Genomic DNA, 22,337 nt, shown 5'->3' with positions numbered 1-22,337 from the left:
GTTCAATCTGTGTAGTGAGACCCTCTAGACCTTTACTAAAAAAACAAAAATAAATAAATAAATAAATAAATAAATAAAATATCATTAAAACAAACTAAAAACACATATAAAATGAACAATATTCCATGTTGATGGAGTGGAAGATAAATATTATTAAAATGGGAATCTCAAAAGTTAGGTACAATGTAGTACCTATAAAATTCACATTCAGCAACTTTGTTTAGAAACAGGTAAGCTTATCTTAAAATTTTTAAAGAAATGAGAAGTTTTTAGAATTTCTAACATGAGTAAAAAAGACAAAAATGTTAAAAGACATAGTTTTAGTTTAAAATTATTATAGTGATATAGTCACAAAACAGTATATAGCATATTAATTCTAGTTATTAATAAATTACAATTTTCCAAGCTGGTTTCAAAATTGTGAACTTCCAGCCTCATCCTCTCAAATAGCTGGGAATACTGGGTTGGGCCACAATACCCACTACCTGTGATTTTTGTTTGCATTATGTTTAGTGTAAGTGTCCAGATTTTTTTTTTTTCAAAACTGGGGATTGAACTCAGACCCTTGCGCTTGCCAGGCAAGTGTTTATTCTACTGAGCCATCTCCCTGCCCCCTAGTGTCCAGGTTCATCTTCATTGTAGTTTAGTTGCAGAGTTCTTCCTTTGCATTACACTATATAATAATTCAATGGATATAAATAGCACTTTCCTTTTATGTACAGAGAAATGGATGCTTTCATGAGCCTCAATTTTTAGTAAATACCAATAACTCCACTCTCTGTGAACACATATAGAAATCTCTTCATTGACATGTTTCCATTTCTCTGGGTGGACTTCTCTTGCTAACTTTACACTCAACATTTTAAGGAACTATTTGGAAAGCAAAAGTTTTTTGTCATTTTCTACTTGTAGCAGCATTGTAAGAAACTTTCAGTTTTTCAACAGAATTTATAGTCCACAAAGTTTAACTTCATAAACTTAGAGATCTTTTGTCTTAAAATAAAATTTGAAAGGCTGATGATTTAGGTAAGTGTTTTGCTTAACTGGGGAAAAACTTATTTTCAGTTCCCACTGTAGAATAAGGTTGTATGATTTAATTTAAACAGAACATCTAGGAAGGTAAATCTACAGTCAGAAAGTAGATTAGTGAGTTACTGGGAGCTGAGGATGGGCAGCAGGTATGTGTACATACAGGCATAAAGTTTCTTTGGGGATGATATAAGTGTTTAAAAATTGAAGAAAGTTGCAAGTATATTTAAATTTACTTACAGTAATTTGGGAATTTTATATGATGCCAGTTATATTTAAATGCACCTTCAAATTACAGTGCTTTGTATTTTACTATGATAACATGAAATATGTGAAAAACACACGAATGACTTTTTAGGAATTAAAGCAAAATATTATTGTTAGGTTGGTTTTTAAAAATAAATGTCCTGGAATCATTTATACCCCTTTTCCTACTAGTTTGATCCTGAAAATAAATTATAAGAAAAATTATTGCACAGGCGACAAAGCTCACTGAAGAGCCCGGGCTCGGTAGAGGCAAAGTGGTAAGTTGTTCTCAGTAGCAAAATGACAGTAATAATGATGATGATGCTAATGATGATGATGTTAATTTTGATTTTTGCATTGAATGATCAAGCTAATCATATCACTGTTTATCTTATAATGAAGCTGCTGTGTTTTCCTCCTGAGACTCCAGGCACCACTGCAAATGGACTTTACTCTGAAGGCTGGTAGTCTTCTTATTCTTGGCCTTCCACCTACTGGTGCTGTGTAGTTGGACAAACACCTTAGTGCTCCTGTCCCTCAGGCTCCTCTCTGAAGACCAGGATGAGCACTGGTCACATATAGTTGTGGAAAACACACGAGCTATCTGACGGAGCCCTCTTCTCTCTTTGCCCACCACAAACCCTTAATACATCGTTTGCTTTTTCTGCATTTTAGGGAAGGGTCTACAGGGTGTTCAGGGTCTCACTACTGGACCGGACTCATAGTGATCCTCCTGTTTACAGCCTCTCAAGAGCTAGGATTACAGGCGTGTGCCACCACACCCAGTCTCAATTGCCATCTCAGCCTGCTGGGGGTGGGGGGAGGGCCAGCACGGCAGGCCTGGGGATTGAACCCCCTAGCCCCTGAGCCTGCTTGCAGGCATTTTTATCTGCTGAGATATTTGTCCAGCCCACTAATATATCTTCTAAGTATTTGAAATATTTCATGCTTCAGAATGTAAAAATTTAGAAGTAAACTCATATTTTCAAGAGATTTTTGCCATTCTACAATTTTTTTTTTATCTTGAGCATTAGTGGCTGAGGTGTTTATTGCTTGGATCTCATAACAATATTTGCAAAAGGAAGGCTCCATGTGTCTTTCAAGCATGATAGGGTAGAAAAATGGATAAAATATCTGGTTCCTCAAAATTCTTTATTCTTAAAATTATCTTTCTTGCCCTTAAATATGAAAATGTTTTGTGGTACAGGCCATCTGAAAATGGAAAGTTCCTGCTCTTCAACCTTAGAAAATTACTATCACAATACAGATGTTTTTAAAGCTTCTATTGCATGTTTGTTTTTTTTTTTTTTTTGGGGGGGGGTTTTTTGTGGGGTACAGAGCCGGGGATTGAACTCAGGCCCTTGCGTTTGCCAGGGAAGCGCTTATTCTACTGAGCTATCTCCCCAACCCGGTATGTTATTAAGTGGTTGGAATTTTTGGTTTCTATCTCCTGTGAAGAAGTAAAAGATTCTCAATTTTTTTTCTTTTCATCAATGTAATAATTAAAGAGAAAAAATAAAAGAAAAAAAAAAAAAGAACAATTTACCTTGACAAATACCTAGCCCAAAATAATAATCATAAAGTTAGATACAAATGTTACTAGACCTGATACTCAGCATTCATTTTATTTCTTTAAAGAGAAAAGAAATTGCAGTGTAGCCCTCTCCTGCTTCTATATACTTTCTAACAGCAATTTATTACATAGCACATTAGGGATATTTTGGGAAAATAATACATACCCTTGAATTAAAATAGAGAAATACTTATATTTTCTTTTCTTCTCTCTCTATCTCTTTTTTTTTAATTTGGCAAAACTGGGGATTGCGCTCAGGTCCTTATGTTTGTCAGGAAAGTGCTTATTCTAATGAGCTATCTCCCAGGCCCCAACTTATACTTTCAATAAGGAAATGAGGTCAAAGTGATGATCACATCTAAACCAAAATAACTGAGAGGGCTTTTGCATTTTCTGTGTCAGCTACCATATCCTGAGACTCTGATACAGGACTCTAAATAAGAGGCACTAGACAAAAGTATCAGGAGTTGCAGAATGCCAACACGAAAAGTTGTGGGATGTACTTTTTGGGACTTCTATGTGAATCAGAACTAAACTTTATTGCATGAAGTTATTGAGATTTTTGAGTTGGATGATTATAATAATTATAATATTATAAGTCTGTCTCATTGAGACAGAACATCTGTTTTATTTGTGAAACTTTTATGAACACAGAATTTAAATGTCATTAGCAATGTGATATTACAGCAGGCAAAATGACCCAATTTTTATCAATTTAAAAATGTGACTATCCATAGCTTCCATTGTGAATATCCATGACATCTGTATGTGACAACCCAAAGAAGTAGATAATAAATAATGAAGCAGAGTGTCTGTTTGTTAGTCCTTACATTGTTAATTTCGTCACTGCAAGCCACAATTCATTATCTCAAAGCCTCACAGGCATCAACCCCAAAATTCTATACCTCAAATGAATTTTAAAATAGTTGAAGCATGACAACTTTTAGCCGTAAGCACATACTGTGTTTACATATGAATATATTTGAGTACAAACAGCTTGTGAAACTTAATAATTCTTTGTTTTTTTTTTTTTTTTTTTTGCATCTTCAGACTTGTTTTCTCATAATTTAAATATCTTTAAATTGAGCTTCTAAAGTTCCTTTGCTCAGTTTCCTGACCCTCTGTTGTATAAGGTGAAGCCGGGACTTAAGCCTATTGGTTGTCTCACATTGTAAGAAATGGATTCCACTCTCTGCAACCCTGCTCCATTGTACCCAGCAAACCTTACTTGTCACTAATTCCATTGAATGTAAATTTCTTCTTGATCATCCCCAAATCCTTGAATCTTCTACAGAACATCTAATATATTACTCCATGTATAACAACAATAACCAGAAACTTTAGAAAATTTAGTTACTGAGGACCACTTTGATGATTTCACCCCAAAAGGTATATTCCACCACTGCAGAGTCAGGGTCTTCTTCCAAAGTTTCCCTTCCCTCTCGAACAATAAATGTATATTATTATATACAACATCATATCTGGATGGTCTAGTCTAACTTAATAATGACATATTTATGAATGACTATGTGATCCAGTTCCGACCAAAGCACAGGACAAGTCTGTTTGGGAGTCTATGTGCCAAATTGCTATAGTTTATGTTAAAAAAAATAAATAGAGGGTTGGGAAGTACCATTCTTAATGTCTTATTGATTATTTTACTATCTTTAAAAAATTTAAAAAGACAAATAAAAATTAAGATTTCTTGAAAGCAAGCGCCAATATTCAATTATTTCCCTGATAATGTATAAATATATCTGTTAATCTGAGCAATAGTTTTGAAGATAAAAATAGATAATAAAACCACCATTGTTAAGTAGCCATTCCTGTTTTGAAAACCTATAACATATGCATTGCTGTATGTTACCCTACATTTTTTCCTTTCTTCTATTTATTTTTGCTTCTGTTTTTACTCTTCAAAATAAAATAAATACAATCTGATAAAAACACAAATAAGACATAAGCCTTTTCCACGCTCATTTTTGTTTCTTTCCATTGTTCCTGGAACCAGAATAAACATTTTGAAAACTTATCTTGAGAAAAAAGACAGAAGATGCAAAAGGAGAGACATGCAATGGACTGGCACATTTGATAACAATGTTTACTGAAAGCATCAATCCTGGAGAACCCATTTCTACACTTACAGAAGAACATAAATCCTATTAATTTTTATATATGGATTAAGCTTCTCATACCCTTTGAGGTAAAATTACCTTATTATACTGTACTAAATCTGTATAGCTAATATGAAAACAAAACTGCTTAACCCTACTCTATAAAGATGAAATAAACAATTAGCAGCATTACTGTCCCAATTACAATGGAATTATATTTAATTAAAGGAACAATGAAAAATTATATGGCTTTGAATTATACCATATATGCAACTATGGTGCTATGTGTTGTATTTTATATCCACAAGATAGCTATATATTTCAAATGTATGACCCATAGAATTAAAAAGCCACTACTTAAAGTACTATAGTAAAGAATTCATTTGATGAAAATTTGATGCAATGTTAGTTTGACTTTGTCCTATCAATTTTCATGAATTCCAGTATTTTTACAACATACAGAGTGAAACATATCAGAACTCTCTCTTGTTCACTAGTTTTATTACAAATCTTGTCTTTACACATCTGAATAAAGACTTATGAACATGTTCACAATTTTTAAGATTTTTTCTTATATAAACACATTCTCCTAGAAATTAAAACATTTTTGTTCATTATTTTCTCTCTATTTTGTCCTCTGTTTTATTGTATATCAATTCTAAAATGGGTAGATGTGCCTTCATTTGTAAATGTTTAAAAATTATACTATTGGTATTTTCAACGTACAATGACCAAATTTTCCTTATTAGGAACATTATAAAATAATATTGAAAAATCATCAAATCTCTCTGACTCATTAAAAAGTGATAATTTAATGCTTGTCAAGTTTGAGTCATTTATTCACTCATTCATTCTTGTAATGCAATAGCATAGCCATTGCAACGAACAACTAATCTAGTTGTCTTGAACTTGCATCCTGTAATATTTTGTTAAATATTTGTAAAAGACCATGGATATATGTTCAGGATAACGTTCAAGAAATTACCAAGTGGAAGGATATGTTCACTTTTAGATTCACTAAACAGAGTGCTTTGCCTTGATATTTGAACCTGAACTATGTGAGAATTTCCATATCTCTGGGAGCTCGATAACTTCCAAGAATATCATTGATGGGCTTTTCAAATCCTTCTGTTCTTCAAATTTTCTCCTCTACTTTGTACTATTCTCTAGGTGGTAGGTAGAGATAGACATACATATGGTCCACTGCTCGGCCCTTAATTTGGGGGTTAATGGGTAGACAAATTACCTGCCAAAAAATCAAATGTTTGCCCAGTGTTGCTAATCTTCAGAGACTGGAGAAGGGAGAAGGCTAACACCAAAAGCCAAATCAATGATATTCTTAAGTAGACCGTTGGTCTTTTCTCTTTTGGTTTACTTATTATCCAATTATCTGAATTAGATTTTTCTGGAGTATATAGCCTGAAAATTAAATTAATTTATCAATTAATACAGAGAATGAAAGAAATAAGGATTTCCTTAAATATTTAATCTTTGACAATTGATTTAATTACTCTGTATCCTGTTCCTAAAACCACTTTCTGCTGATTGAAAAGGAGCCCAAAAGAGTCAATTAAGTGATGTGCTGTGTTTACTTAAGGAGGGAGCAGCACCCAGCAACTCTGCCTGGCATGAGACAAGAGTGTAAAGGACGGCAGCCGCTACAAATGTCCCGTGAAAACATCAAATTAAACAAAATTTAATAATGTCTTGTGCCATGCGTTAATATCCTTTTGCAATAAGTAGGTATCATTGCTGATTAAAAGTTATGCTTTCTTTTTATTCAATGAAGTTGTTATAATCCTGTTACAATCAGGTTTGGCCAACAGCAAAAGTAAAAGGCTTAGGTACTATTCAAAGGAAACAATGTCAGTTTATAAAAATAAAATGTTTGAATTGTACCTATTATCTTGCTTCTGGGCAACATGACTTGCTTTGATTAGTTATACATCTTCAGTTTGTTGAAACCAATTATCTTCCTCATATATTACTTTTTGTGTGACTGACATTCTCTTCAAGTATTTAAACATGATAATGATAGCTACACAAATTTTAGTAGTCATGGAAAAGAATTCTAGGTGACATATACTAGATACTTCTTATGTATCGCAGATCATCTCTCTTTTGGAGAAAACACACTTCTAGTAGTTCACAGATGTAAACTTTCAGTTCCACAACATGTATTGAGTTTGAATTTTTGTGATTTAAAACAACAACAAAAAAACACAAACAGAGTCTCACTACGCAACTGAGACTCATTTATAGTGATCCTCCAATTTTGAGCTTCCCCAGTGCTGGAATTACAGGTGTGTTCCACCACACCCCGACTCATTCACTAGCTCAACGTGCCCCATGGGCTGGGCTGGCACGGCATGCGGGACCGGAGATAGAACCCCTGGTCCCTGAGCTTGCCAAAGGAGAAGCTTATTCCACTGAGCTGTCTCCCTGGCCCTTAACCAAAATCCATTAATCACACATTTTATAATCATAATATTAATTAATTTTACCATATACATTACTATCCATCTTTCAAAAATTGCTGGGTGATATGTTCAAAAATCATTTCTCTGTAGAGCCTTGATATGCTGTAAAACTATAGTGGATATAATTTAATTCCTTATAAATTGGAAATACACAGAATGATTAATCATAGCTTATAAATTTCATGTTTTCATATATCTCTCTTGGAAAGATAATTTACATTTATTCAATGAATTTTCCTATGCCAACATTTACGCAATTTCCTTTCTATTCATTTTAAAATTCATAGCTTTCTCAAAATATGATTTAGCTTGAATTGATATAAGGTTGTTTGATTATTTCCAGAGCAGAAATGTATCTTTTATCACAATACATGGAAGTGAGATAGCATCGTGTCACTGATCATATTATGTGGGCAACAGTTTTTCCCACTTACTGCTTTATGCTTGGGATTCTCTAATAATATCATATTACTTACCTCCCAGGGCTGATGATACCTTTCACAGGGTTTAATCTTACTTCTAAGATAAAAGCTTCTTGACATGGTAGTGGTGGAAACCGATAGTTTTGCATTGTGAATGGCAAAATAAGTATTTCTAAGGGAGGATTTCTCTGATTTTAATACACTGGAAGAACACAATGCCTAAAGAATATGGAATATAATTTACACAGCAGCTGTTACTGCTGAAATTACAAGTAATCCATTCTGGTGAAATAAATGTTTATTTTGACAATTAATCTCCAGCTTTTTCAACTTTCCTAAATGGCTGGAAACTACCAACAGAAATGTATCTTATTTTTAATAGGAAGACATATGCTCAGATGTACTATTCCCACTGGGAAAATTTATGATACAGCTACTATGATTTTTATTGTGTAATTTTAATGAAGCCAGGTGGGCCTGGAGATTGCCTCGTGGGTGATTTTCAGTGATGTACTAAGTTTTCATACAGGTATGCAGGGAATGAAAGGTGTAAGTCTATTCAAGGTATGAATTTTTTTTTTTTGAGTAAGCTGTGGTAGTGTGACTAGCTATTTGTTTATATTCTTTCAAGTTACTGAATTCATTAATATTTTATTTATTTATTTATTTATTTGTGGAACCGGGGATTGAACTCAGGCCCTTGCGCTTGCCACGGAAGCACTTATTCCACTGAATCATCTCCTGGACCCTGAATTCATTAATATGAATTCTTCAATATTTACTCTTAGTAACTTTCTTCACTTTTCTCCCTAAGGAATGCCAGCTGACCCTGACCTCACAGTGATCCTGCTACCTCCACCTCAGTAGTGCAGGGACTGTACCACATCCAGCTCCTGATATCTTTCAATGTCTACAGTCATTTCTCTATTATTTTTCTTGAGTCCAGATAGAATTTTGTCCAGTATATTAACCTTTCTTTAAAATAACTTTCTATCTCACTAGGGCTCGTGTTTTGTTTGAAATGTCACTTATTTCTCAGTATTTTTAATATTCGCTTGTTTGTTTTATTTTTAATTTTTCTTTGCCTAAGGTCTTAAGATAAAGTTTTAGTTTTTTGATTTGAATATTTTGCTGTGTTATAGCATACCTATTTATTTCAACAGAGCTCTCTCTAACCAATGCTTTAGTAGGGTCACACTATGACATGTTATACTTTCATGCCTATTCAATGCAAAACATGTTTTATGCTGGAAGTGGTGGTGTACACTGTTTCCCAGCACTCAGAAAGTTTAGGCAGTAGGATAAGCAATGAGTTTGAGGCTAGTCTGCATTACATAATAGGTTCAAGGTCAGCCTATACTATAGAGTGAGACCCTGTTGCAAAAAAAGAAAAAAAAAAAAATATATATATATATATATATACTTTTTAATCTCACTTATATTTATCACTTTGATCTATGGTTACTTCCAAATATAGTATTTAATTTCCAATTACATATTCAATATTTATATATCATTCTACTATCATGATGTAGCTTAATTTTATTAATATAAAATAATGTACTTCCTATTATATAAATTCTATTGATGTTTAATGGTCTACAATATAGGTCATTGGGTGAATGATCTGCATATGCTTGAATTATCTGCTCTTTAGAAGTTGTTTATTCAATAAATGTCAATTATCTCAAGTCTGTTGACAATAATTTTCAGACTTTTCATAAGCTTATTGATTTCCTGACCACTTAGTGTATACATTCTTGAAAGAAAAATGTTATAGTCACCAAGGATGAGAATGGATGGATCTATGAACCTTTGCCTTTAGTTGTATCAGATTGTATTTCATTTGTACTAAAATTCTGTTCTTAGTTGCAACACATTTAGCACTACATTTTATACATTGAAAAGTACATTATGTTGTTGATTATATTTTATTTGTTCCACCTCTTTTCCTGCCTTGTTAATTGACTGAACTCTTATGATATCATGTTATCTTCAACAACAGTTTATTAGTCATAGCTTTGAGGCATCTGTGGTGTACCTAGAGCTTGGCATATATCCCCTCCAGCATTCTTATCTCTTTTAACAGTGGAAATTAATCTCTGTATCTCTGATCTCTCTTGGAATATGATCTGCCCTATGCTATGGAGTTCTTCCTTTCCTAATTTTTTTGGTTGTCATTGTCTTCCTAGTGGTTATTCATAGTACGAGATACAGGCCTGATATCGAGTCCAAACACGATTAGTACAAATCTTTCTTCTCATTGAATTAAGAGAAAGTAGCTGTATATCTATCCTAAGTATTTTGTATATCCAGATACAAAATGGTCCTTCATGTGTATCCCCCTTTTTTTTTTTACTTAGTTTTGTGAGAGATGGGTATTCCACTGTCATTTAAATACTGTAGGTGCATGAATTCGGCAAAATAATCCAATATAGTCCAGTAGTCCATAATAGTAGTGAGTTATCCATAGGACTTGCAATGTCAGAAGTTATTGACCTGAGCCTTTTACAGCTCAGCATATTAATATGGCTTTACTGTTTACACTTCATTTTTATACTTTTCTGCTGGATGGTTAAGACCAAGATAAAGCAAGACCTACATTTATATAAAATCTTGCTTCTATCTTTTCCTTGGAAGGAAGCACACAGAGATAAGCTGATTTCCAGGCCCGACATCAAAGGAGCTCGCCCTTATCACTCCCCAGAGCAAAGGTGCCATTTCCTTTTCCCTGAAGTCTGATAGGACTCATTTTCCTCCCAGAGGTTTGACATTGTACAGAGCACCACTTTTTGATCTTTTGCTGTGTTACAAATATTACTTCTGAACGCCAACGAACGTCTATTCAAATGAACCTAGCATGGAGTAAAACTCTCTTTATAGAAGGCTTCCCATGGTTTTCAAATTCATTTATTTCTGTATATTAGGCCTCTGCTAAACTCATGACAGTTTCCTGATTTTTGAGGTGGTCACCTGTTTCTCATATTCTCTGTCACATGTGAAATAGCTGGTGGGGGTTATATTCACTGGAAAGTTTTCTTCTCTCTTTGGAATCCAGCTTATTTGATTTATTTTGCCACTTAGCTATTTGATGAGCTAAAATGATAACTTTTTACATTATCCCATGGGTATATATTTAGTGTTCAGACAGGAATATACCAACGGGATGACTACTTCCTTGGGTTTTCTACATCCTAAGTAGAAGTCAAGGTCTATCTTCATTTTTTTTTTTTACAAATTATTAATTTATTTATTTGATACAGGGTCTCACTATGCTGTTCACACTCATAGTGATCTTCCTGTCTCAGCCTCCCCAGTTCTGGTATTACAGGCATGTGCCACCACACCTTGTTTGGTTTTAGGGCTCGAATGGCACACCCAGGGTTCCAGTTCTTGCACAGCAAGCAGTACCCAGCATTGAAGTCAGGACCTTGCACTTCCAAGGCAGGCACTTAGACTATCAAGCTATCTACTCAGCCCCTAAGTTCTACTTTCTTGAATGAGTCACCCAGAGAATATTCTTTGGCATCATTCATGCACTGAATTTCTACCTGAGATCTAGATAACTGAAAATTATTTGAGCAACAGACAAATTGGCAGACAACACCAAAAAGCAATCTAAGAAATGAATCTTTTGTTTTACAAAAGTATGATCATAGATTTCTATATTCTCCTTGGACACTTTTTTGAAAGGAATTCTAAGTGCAGTATCTCTCACTATTTATCCCTACTTACCATTTTGGTTTTTTCTGAAGTAAGAAAGTGTGTCTAAGTTTCCTTAAATTTGTTCCACTACAGGGTTGTTTGAATTTTCAAAAATAACTGTATAGGGCTGGCGAGATAATTCAGTGGTCTCAAGTGCCTGCTTAGGAAAGCTTAGCCAGGTGCAGGGGACTGCAGTTGGATCCCCAGCACCACATGCCACACCTGCCCTGCCCTCAGGGAAGGCTGAGCCACCCCACCCCCCAAAAAAACTGAATAAACACATTTCTGTCTTCTTTACTAGGTTGATCATTTGCTAGATGAGCCTGCATTTTACAAAATTTATTTATTTATTTATTTACTTATTTATTTATTTATACAAGGTCTCACTATGTGCTCACCTCCTCCACACTGGGATTACAGATGTGCACCACAAAGCTCGGTTTCCATGGCTGGCTTGGCATGGGGCCAGCATGGCATGTGTATAGGGGATTGAACCCGGGTCCTTGTTCTTCATCAGGCAGGCAGTTAGACTGATGAGCTATCTCTCCAGCCCTGAACCTGTATCTTTTTAATTTTTCTGGATGTGAAAGTGTGAAATTTTATCAACTAGCAATCCAGATATTTTTCATGGTTACACTTGAAAGATAAAATGAAGCTAAATGTTTCAAAAAGTCCAACAGGATAAATACACCAAGCAGGGTGATTGGTTAAGAAGGAAAGAAAAGAAAAGAAAAGAAAGAAAAGAGAAGAAAAGAAAAGAAAAGAAAAGAAAAGAAAAGAAAAGAAAAAAGAAAAGAAAAGAGAAGAGAAGAGAAGGGAAATCAGCATCCAAAATTTACACTGTTACAGTAGTAAATCAATTACTTTGCTAATGGCTCCATTTGTGTATGGTCTCTATTTGCCAATCAAAAGGCACAAACTGACACAATGAATCTAAAAAGGTTTGAGACAAAAAGAAATTCATAGCCTAAGAAATAAAGGACAAGAAACAATATTCCAGACAAAAGGAAACGGAAAACAATAAAGGGATAAATGAACTGAAGTGACAACAATTGCAAACATGTATGCACCAAATACTGGTACACTAAACTTTATAAAACTACTACTGGACATTAAATATTAGAGAAATATCATCACAATTATAATAGAGGACCTTAATATCCCATGATCATAAATAGCCAGATCAAGACAAAAATCAACAAAAGACTATAGAGTCGAACCACACCTTTGAATGTATGGATTTAATAGATGTATACAATAATCTTTCTAATAGCAACAGAATGCACATTATTCTCAGCAGCACATGCCATGTTATCAGAAATGGACCACATATGAGAAAATAAAGCATGATTAAGTCAATACAAAAGCATTAAAAATCAACCATGAATATGAGAAGATAAAATGCAATGAAGTTAGAAATGAAAGGTCAAAGAAATCATAAAAAGTATGCAGCAGGTTGAAAGAATTCATGACAGAGTAAGCTTCATTCCAGGGATGCAGTATGATTCAATGTACACAAATCAATAAATGCAATACATCACATAAACAGAAACAAGGACAAAAATCACTTTATCAGCTCAACGGCCAAGGAAAAAGCCCTTGATAAAAATCCAACATCAGTTCACGATAAAAACCCTAAAGAAAATAGGGGTCTTATCTCCACTGAATCAAAGCCATTTATGGTGAAACCACTGCCTGTATCATATTCATAAGTGAAAATCTGAGTGCCTTGGTTCTACAATCAGGAATAAGACAAGGATATCAATTATTATTTCTGTTTATTCCACCACTCAAAACATTAGACAAAACAATCAGGCAGATAGAAAAAATGAAAGCAATATATACAAGGAAAAGAAGGAAATAAAATTATTGATATTTGAGCCAGGCACGATGGCACATGACTGTAAACCTAGCACTCCGGTGGCAAGAAGGAAGATCTTTATGAGTTCAAGACCAGTCTGGGCTACAATGTTAGCCCAAGTCCAGTCTGAAATGCAGAGCAAGTCTTTGTCTCAAAAAGACAAACAAACAAAATTATTGATATTTTTAGATCTATACAAAAGACTTAGAAATTCCACCAAACTCCTAGAATTGGTGATCAAATTCAGTAACTTAGTTGTATAAAAAATCAGCACAGCAAATCAATTAGTTTCTTTATATCAAAAATGAAGTCACTGAGGGGCCACCCAAGTAGTTCAACAGAATAAAGTGCCTGCTTAGGCAGACACAGGGGTCAGGGTTTGATCCCCAGCCCTGCCATGGGGGTGCAGTGAGACAGGGATTAAGACTGGGCATGGTGGAGTATGCCTGTAATCCCAGCTCTTGGGAGGCTGAACACAGGCAGATCACTATGAGTCAGAACTATGTAGTGAGACCCTGTACATCCTGTAGACACTTTACTAAATACAAAAAAGAGAAGAACTCACTGAGAAAGGAATGAAGAAAACATTAGAATTGAGAAAAATTAAATACTTATGAATTAACCTAACCAAACAAGTGTAAGAGCTTTACAACATAAACTACAGCACTCTGAAAAAGATTAAGGAGGACATAAAATGGAAAAATATCCCCCATTCCCAGATGATAGAAATGACTACAGTGAGTTCCCAATTTAGGATCATTTGTGTTGCAAGCCTTCAGAGCTGTGAGCAGACCTCACATTTCAAATACTCCTAGAAGTGAATGAATCATGAAAGCAGCTCATGGGTCTGCTAGCCTCTACCACATATGAGCTCCTGTGTCCTTGCTGCGCAGTTCAACAGTGAATAGTAGCAAAAGCAAGAGAAAAAACAGTGGTGGGATGGAGGAAAGTCTTCAGGAACACAAACAAATAACATGGAAACAAAAAAGAAAATAATTGAGAGGTTGATGTGAGATGAGAATACAGTGGATATCACTCATTTGTATAAATAATTCAGCCACTGGCACAATTCTAAAGAACAAGGACAAAATCATGGATCACGTAAAGTCTGCTTTTCCGATGAAGTCCACAACAATATCGAAAAAGTGTGTTGATAGAAGAGATAGAGAAACTTCTCAGTTGTGGATTCAGGATTAGTATCACTGTTGAGTCCCATTCAGCTTAACGCTTATTTAAGATATAGCTAAGGGCCTGTTTGAAAACTTGAAGAATAAAACCTAAGTGAATAGGGTTCATCTTTTGCTGTCAACCATGGATAATTTAACAAGGTCAAGGCGAAAGCCAACATTCACAGTGTAAAAATAAATGGACAGTTTGTGATTGCAGTTTCATTTCAATATCTGCCCAAGAACTTCTTGCAGCTTTTAGAGACTCTAATGATGAAAGTTCCTACTTATCCCAACAGGTTTCGGCCTCCGTGAGAAATGGCTGTATGGGAAGAGGGTACCGAAACAAAGTTACACAGGAAAGAAGAAAAGGATGCCAAATTGAAAGCAATGAAGGCCAGGCTATTTTGGTGCTTGGTGGTAATGCTTCCAGTGATATGAAGCTAAGGCTTCTCCTAGTTGTACCATTCAGAAAACCCAAGAGCCCTCAAAGACATAGACAAGGGCTCTCTACCTACTGTGAAATAAGGTAACTCCAAAGCCTGGGTTACACGGGCCATTTTTCAGGACTGGTTTTTCCACCACTTCATCCCAAAGGTAGAGAAATATTTTTTGAAGAAAGATATTTCACTCAACAATCTTTCGCTCCCTGACAATGCACCAGGTCACCCCCTAATTCCAGATGACTTTCATGTCAACATCAAACTAATGTATCTGCCACGTGACCCTAATCCACCACCAACCTCTGGACCAAGGAATTACTGTGATTTTCAAGAAATACTATTTAGGTCACACTTCTCATCAAGCCCTGAGGGCAACTGATGAAACAGGAAAAATTTGTGACCATTTTGGAAGCTCTGTAACCTTTACAAGGCCATAAAAACATCAACTTTGCTAGACCTGAAGTTTGGGCTGTCTCTGTGAAAGAGTTTATAAGAACTTTTGACTGCAAGATGTTTATGAAGTTGCTGGGCTTGAAAAGATGAGCAATGAGCCCAAGGAGGTCTCCACCAACTTAGTGACCCTTAACATGAAGCTGGAGCTGGGCTTCCAAGAAGATGATCTCACTGAACTATTGGCTGTGCACCACGAGGAGCTTACTACATAGGACCTGACGGAATTAGAGGTCCAACAAAAACACGAAGAGAACCCAGAGGAAGACAAATAACCAATGAGATCCACTACGTAATAAATGGAAAGGAGAGTTGTCTTTCTTCGAAGAGGTACTGTTTGTTTTTGAGGGACAGGACCCCAGTGATACAGGACTTCAACTGTGACACCAGTTCAGACCGCCATCCAATGCTACATAGTCATCTATGATGAGAAAAAAAAAAAAAAAAAAGGGTTGAGACTCAGACATCACTGGATCATTTTTTAAGAGGATAGATGGAATTGAATTCATCAAAAAGCGTGTGTTGTCAACATCAGGTGTGAGCAAAATTCCACCTTATTCAGCTCCACCATGTCCCACAACCCTCCCTCCCCCAGTGGGGAAATCTCTTCTTGTCCATTCACTCCATCCAATCCCATGTAGGCCACTTGTTATACTATGCTGCACTACTATTTTAAGGTAACTTTAAAAGTAAAAATAGTTCATGTATTGTTTGGGGGGAAGGGTTATGCTTTACATTCTATATTTGTGTCTAAGACATATAAGACACCTTTTGTTGGACTTATAAATGAACCCAACTCACAAATGTTCTCCTGGAATGCTCGTAAGTTGGGAATTTATTGTATAGTCAAATGATCATGCTTCTAAAATTGCTATCAACATTTAATGAAAAAATCTTTCAAAATATTAAGAAAGTCCTCACATAACTATGGTGAATCAATCTAAAATTCCTACGCAGTACAAAATAGCAAAAGTGATATTTGGTGATAATAAGAAAAGAAGAACCATCACAATCCTGGACTTCAAGTTGTATTTCAAAGCTGCAGTGATTAAAGCATTACTTGACTGGCACAAAGACAGATGGGTAGGCCAGTGGAACAGAACAGAGGATGCAGCACCTCCAGGTACATTCAGTGATCTGTTCTTCAACAAAGGGGGCAAAAACATGTGAAGAAGGAACAATAGTCTTATGAATAAAACATGCTCATGACTGGCTGCACACATAATGGACAGGACAAAGGGAATTAGAGGAAGAGAAAGACAAGGAGAGGGAAGGAAAAGTAGGTTTTAAAAAAGAAAGAAGTTATATTACTTGTATGTACCCACTCCCCAAGTTGATTGTTAAAACATACATAGTACATATACTAACAAATTTAAGAAGTAAAAAAGAAAATGAATCTACAGCCATAAATCTTACAATAAATTGAGCTAAAACCAAAATGAGTCCCAAACATTAAAACAGAAAAGAAAAAAATCTAAATCTGCTCTGAGGTAAAGCAATTGAATACAGGCATAAGCAAGGGATTTCGGAACAGAACCCCAATTGTACAAGAAATAGCATCAAGACTCAACAAATCAACTCATACCATGTTATAAAGCCTATGCACAGAAAGAAAAAGAAAGTGAAGAGACAACCTATAAAATGGAAATGGAATTTTGAAACCTAGTCCTCTAATATCTAGAACACGTAAAATATTCAAAATATTAGACCCTCCAAAGTAAAAGATTCAATTAAAAAATCCACAATTGAAATGAATAAAAACTTATCAGAAGATATACAAATTGCAAATATACATGAAAAATGTTCACTATCTCTAGTGATTTGGTTATTAAACAAGTGAAAACAAATCTGCAATTCTCTTGCCCCAGGAAATCAGCTGTTTTTAATAGATCAAACAATAGCAAATGCTGTTGAGACTTCAGGGTACAATACAACACTTCTCTATTGCTGATAGGAATGTAAACTAGTGTAATCTCTATGGAAATCAGTAGAGAGATTCCTCAGAAAAGTAATAAGAGAAATTCCATTTGACCTGGCTCTTTCCACTCTAGTTATCATCCCCAAAAGCTAACGTCATTATGTTAAAAGTCATACATGCCTGCCCATGCAAAATTCACAAAAGCTAAATCCTGGAGATGACTAAGCTACCCACCAACAGATGAAGGGCGAAAGCAAAGGTGCTATTTACCTATACTGGAGTGGTACTCGGTCCTACAGAAGAAGCCTGAGGCATTTATAGGAAAATATACACACCTTGAGACCATAATATTGTGAAGCAAGTCATACATATGAGCTTAACTAGCTTCGTTTCTCTTCTTTGGAAAACATATAAATAAAGAGTAAAATAAAAGGTTGGTATGCAAAAATAGGGACAAAAATTTTGCAAATGAAAGAGGAAAGCAAGACAGAGAAAGAGAATGCCAAGAGGGGAGAAAATGAATTTGAGGTATGTTATGGACATTACCAAGCCTCCTGACAGAGTTTCATTATGTACAGTAATCATGTGTTAATACAAATCAAATTAGAAAAATTTTTTTTCTAATTTGATTTGTATTATATTTTCAGGGTTAAAGTAGCAATAAAAAGCTTTTATATTAATTTACTATAATATTTATTTATGTATGTTATCGCTCTCAATGTCTTGAGCTGCTCTATAAATTTGGTACCAGTTCTGGAATAGCAAGTGCTTTGGAACTAGTTGATTCCACCTATTTATATGTTAGGGTGAAAAGAGCAGTAAATCATCAATATTGAATTTTTTCTCTTCATATATTTTAAAATGTCAGGGCTGGCCAGATAGCTCAGTGGATTTGCTTTTTGTTTTTGTATTTAATACAGGAGCTATTTACAGGGTCAGTAGGGTCTCACTACACGGTATCGTACTCATAATGATCCTCCTGTTTTCAGCTTCCCAAGTGCTGGGACTGTAGGCGGGCACCACCAGGCCCAGTCTTGATCGCCATCTCAGCTCACCATGGGCGTGGGTATAGTGCAGCAGGCCGGGGATTGAACCCTGGCTCCTGTGTCTGCCTAAGCAGGTGCTTTAATTTGCTGAGCTATCTGGGCGGCCTTAGCTCAGTGGATTAAAGCGCCTGCTTATGCAGACACAGGAGCCAGGGTTCAATCCCTGGCCTGCCGTGCTGGCCCCATCCCCAGGGCGCACTGAGACTGGTGATTGAGACTGGGCATGAGCCTGTAATACCAGCATTTGGGAGGCTGAATGCAGGAGGATCACTATGAGTCTGATCTGTGTAGTGAGACCCTGCAGACCCTATGGACCCTGTGCTAAGTACTAACTAACTAACTAACTAACTAACTAACTAAATAAATAAATAAATAAATAAATACAAAATTAAATGTCTATTGGATGTTATTTAAAATGTACAAAAATACTGGGATGTTCTGTTTGTTTTTATTCATGAAACCTAAAATGTTTCTATTACCTAGTTGTAATGGCTAAAGACTAATATTTAAAGTTATCCAAGAAAGCAAAAGAAAAATTCTGAAGTTGCTTTTTGTTATGATTTAATGCAAGAAAAGAGAACATGAAATTCATGTTTCATTTATCTGCATGGAATTTTCATTATTCCTGTAAGCTATTTCTTAAATAATTTGTTAGTTATCCTGTAAGTTGTTCTATATTTCAGCTCTAGTGAGCTATGCTTTTGTGGATTTTGAATAGTTTATCTTTTGTAGACCCTTTTTATTCATTACAAGAGCAATTTTTGATGCAATATAAATATTCCTATAAGAAATGCTTTCATTATTAAAGCTTTTAGAATGTCTTAAAAAAAGTGTTTTATTGCATTGATTCGGTCAAACACTGCAGAGTGACATTGTAAGCTGTATCTTCTTTCTGCTCTCAGAATGTCTTCATCTAATCAAGAAAAATAGCTGAATCAGTGACCCTAACATACCCTAAATTGGGCACTTAAACTAATGCTAGTGCCTCTACTCATTTTATTAAAAAATTATCCTATTTTCTGAAAGAGTAAACAAAAACATTACAATAATGTAGCAGACATAGCAAGCAGCTGGATTTGTGCAGGAAATTGCTGCATGACCCAGGCCCTTTGTTTGATTCTTTTGATCTTTAGTGTGTGGACAGATTTCCTGCACTGTCTTTTGAACTATTTTTGGGTGACTATTATAAAATAATTCTGTAAAGTGTGGGTCCTGTATTGTTTCCCTTATAAATGTTGACTGCAAAAACACTATGCTTCCTAATATAATACACTGGTTATGTTACACTTGGAATTCTGAGCGAAACAAAGCATTGCTGTTCTGTTCAAGAATATGCAGATATCTGTATTAAATAAATTGCCTTAAAGCAGCACATAAATAACTGAGGTTACTCTTTTTGTCTAATCAGAACCATCACTGCTGATTGTTTTCAAGAAAGCAGAGCAGTTCTCCATATAGTTATGCCAAAGTTTAAGAAGAGAATTCTAGAGGCTCTTTTTAAAATCATGTTTTCTACTTGATAGCTTAAAATTTAATTTTCTATATAATTTTAGTAATCAAAACCTAATATCCCTGTGTAGTTTAAGAAAGATTATCAAGCCCTTATGCAAATATCAGAAAAAAATCTACGAAGTATTGATGATTTATATGCCAATCACATAATAAATCAATGATTTCTAGTTGTGCAGTCAAATGTGGAAAAATGTGTATCATCTGCATTCTGTGACAATTTCACAAAATCATTAACATCAAAGCTGAAAGCTGTCTGGTTTGTAACCCAGAATCAAATCAAATCAAATTTTCAACAGGTTACTGACAGTAGTTTTTAAAATTAGTTCAAGCTTTTGGAGAAAATGGTATTTACATGAACCTTAACATCCAACCTTTTTTTTCCATAATGTTATTGAAAAAACAAATAGCAATGAGACAGTTTCAAATCAAATTGGTAGGACAGTTTCAATAATTAACACATTGCATACTCACTTCCTAGTGATTAACCTTTATTAGCTCAATAGTTCAGTATGTCCACCACAGTATCTCGGTAGCCCTCTTTTGATTACTCACACTTAATTTTAAATCTAAATGAGCTTTTATTTAAGTTAAAGTTTAATAGCACTTATATTGTAAGTTATTTACAAACTATTGGATTACAATACAGTTTTGATCTACTAACTTTTCAACAGACTGTGATATGGAAGTATACCAGTTATTGAGGGAAGCAGGGAGTCATAAAACTGACTTTTAGCATTGAAGGAAAATGGAAAAAGTGATAAAATATTGGCATTCCATTTATTCTCTGTCAAGGTGTGCAATATCTTGAATCAGTTGGCTCTAAGGCAGACAGAATTCTTATTGTTGCAAAGTGATATTTTGAAATACTCTTAGACATAAAGCAAACCTTGGAAAAATGGTCAAAAAAATTCTTTTGCTGGGCAGCCAGATAGCTCAGCAGACTAAAGTGCCTGCTTAGGCAAAGTGCAGGAACTGGGTTTCCATCCCTGGCCCCAAATTCCATGTCAGCCTTGCCCCCAGGTACGCTGAGACAGAGATTGAGACTGGATGTGGTGGCGCGCACCTATATTCCCAGTACTTGGGAGGCTGAAAACAGGAGGACCATTACAAGTCTGATCTGTGTAGTGAGACCTTGTTGACACTGTACTAAATACATTAAAAAAAAAACCTTTGTTGGATATAATAGAATATACTAGGAGAGCCTTTGTATTTGAATTGCTTGGGGAGGTGCCCTATGTGTTGGGTGTTCCAGTTGAGTATTGTGTGAAACAAGTATTTGGTTTCAAAACAGACAGATGAACAAAAGGAACCAGATATTTTCACTCTCTTACCCATACTAATCCAGTATGTCAAACTTGCTGCCCAACAGACAGCGTAGCGAAGAGGGCTGATGTGACTATAGCACTGTTCGAGGAAGGCTTGCGCGAAGTTCTCCACATGCTTCTCATGCTCTTGCTATTTTATTTTCTATTTTAAACCAAACATCTTACTTTTTGTACTATTATATGGATCAGGTTGCTCACTAATTCTTGTTAACCATTTTCTTCTAACAGTGAAGTAAAATGCACTTGCTCTTTGATAGGTACCGACACTGTGGAATTGACTACACTTCATCCTCTTTCTGTCTTTTTTTGAGAAACTCAAGAAATGGCAAAAGTTAAAAATGCCAATATCTTTTTTAAAATTTTATTTTAGTATAGGGTCTACAGTGTCTACAGGGTCTCACTACACAGATCTGACTAGTAATGATCCTTCTGTTTTCCCACCTCCCCAGGGCGGCGATTACAGGAACACGCTACCACACCCAGTCTCAATTGCCCTCTCAGGGTACCCTGGGGGTGGAGCTGGCATGGCAGGCCGGGGCTTGAACCCCTAGCCTGTGTCTGCCTAAGCAGGCACTTTAATCTGCTGAGCTATTTGGCCAGCCCTGGAAAATGCCAATATCTTACCAACATTTTTCAACCTCATATGTAGTCATAAAACTTAGAAACATGAGCACCAAAAACATGAATTTTGCTATTGAGAAGACCAGAGTTTGGCTGTAGACAGGAGGTACACCCCTTCTAAGTAGCCAGAAAGACAGTGCCAACAGACACTGTCAGTGGACTGCTAATAACCAGGTGTCCACATCAGTAACATCTTGGTATTGTTTTCTGTTTCTGTGTATTTATAAATTATGTGTGTCTATCAGTCTAGGTAGTAGATATTGATAAAATATTATTTCTTTCACTGAGCAAAAATTTTAAAAGACATGGAATTTTAAAAGTTTCCATTTTATACTACATTAGATGGAATTATACACTCTGAACTGTGTATGCCCTACTAGAGCAACTACTGGAAATATGCGCAGTTAGACAAATAAATTATGCAAT

The 22,337-nt window shown here is 35.3% G+C and overlaps 1 protein-coding gene across 1 annotated transcript in view; it reads right to left on the bottom strand.

Annotated features, from left to right (window-relative positions):
- Spock3 (SPARC/osteonectin, cwcv and kazal like domains proteoglycan 3) overlaps positions 1–8,013 on the bottom strand; it is a 64,142-nt gene extending 56,129 nt beyond the window's left edge. Inside the window, exons 1-2 of the mRNA XM_004630713.2 lie at positions 7,919–8,013; positions 6,209–6,381 (exon numbers count right to left, since the gene is read on the bottom strand). Coding sequence (XP_004630770.1) covers positions 6,209–6,381; positions 7,919–8,013 — 268 coding nt within the window. The remainder of the gene's footprint in view (positions 1–6,208; positions 6,382–7,918) is intronic.
- Positions 8,014–22,337: the final 14,324 nt, after the last annotated feature.

This window comes from Octodon degus, unplaced genomic scaffold (assembly GCF_000260255.1).
Source record: "Octodon degus isolate 3935 unplaced genomic scaffold, OctDeg1.0 scaffold00036, whole genome shotgun sequence".
In the NCBI taxonomy this organism is placed as follows: Eukaryota; Metazoa; Chordata; class Mammalia; order Rodentia; family Octodontidae; genus Octodon; species Octodon degus.
This window is presented reverse-complemented; position numbering and strand designations above follow the sequence as displayed.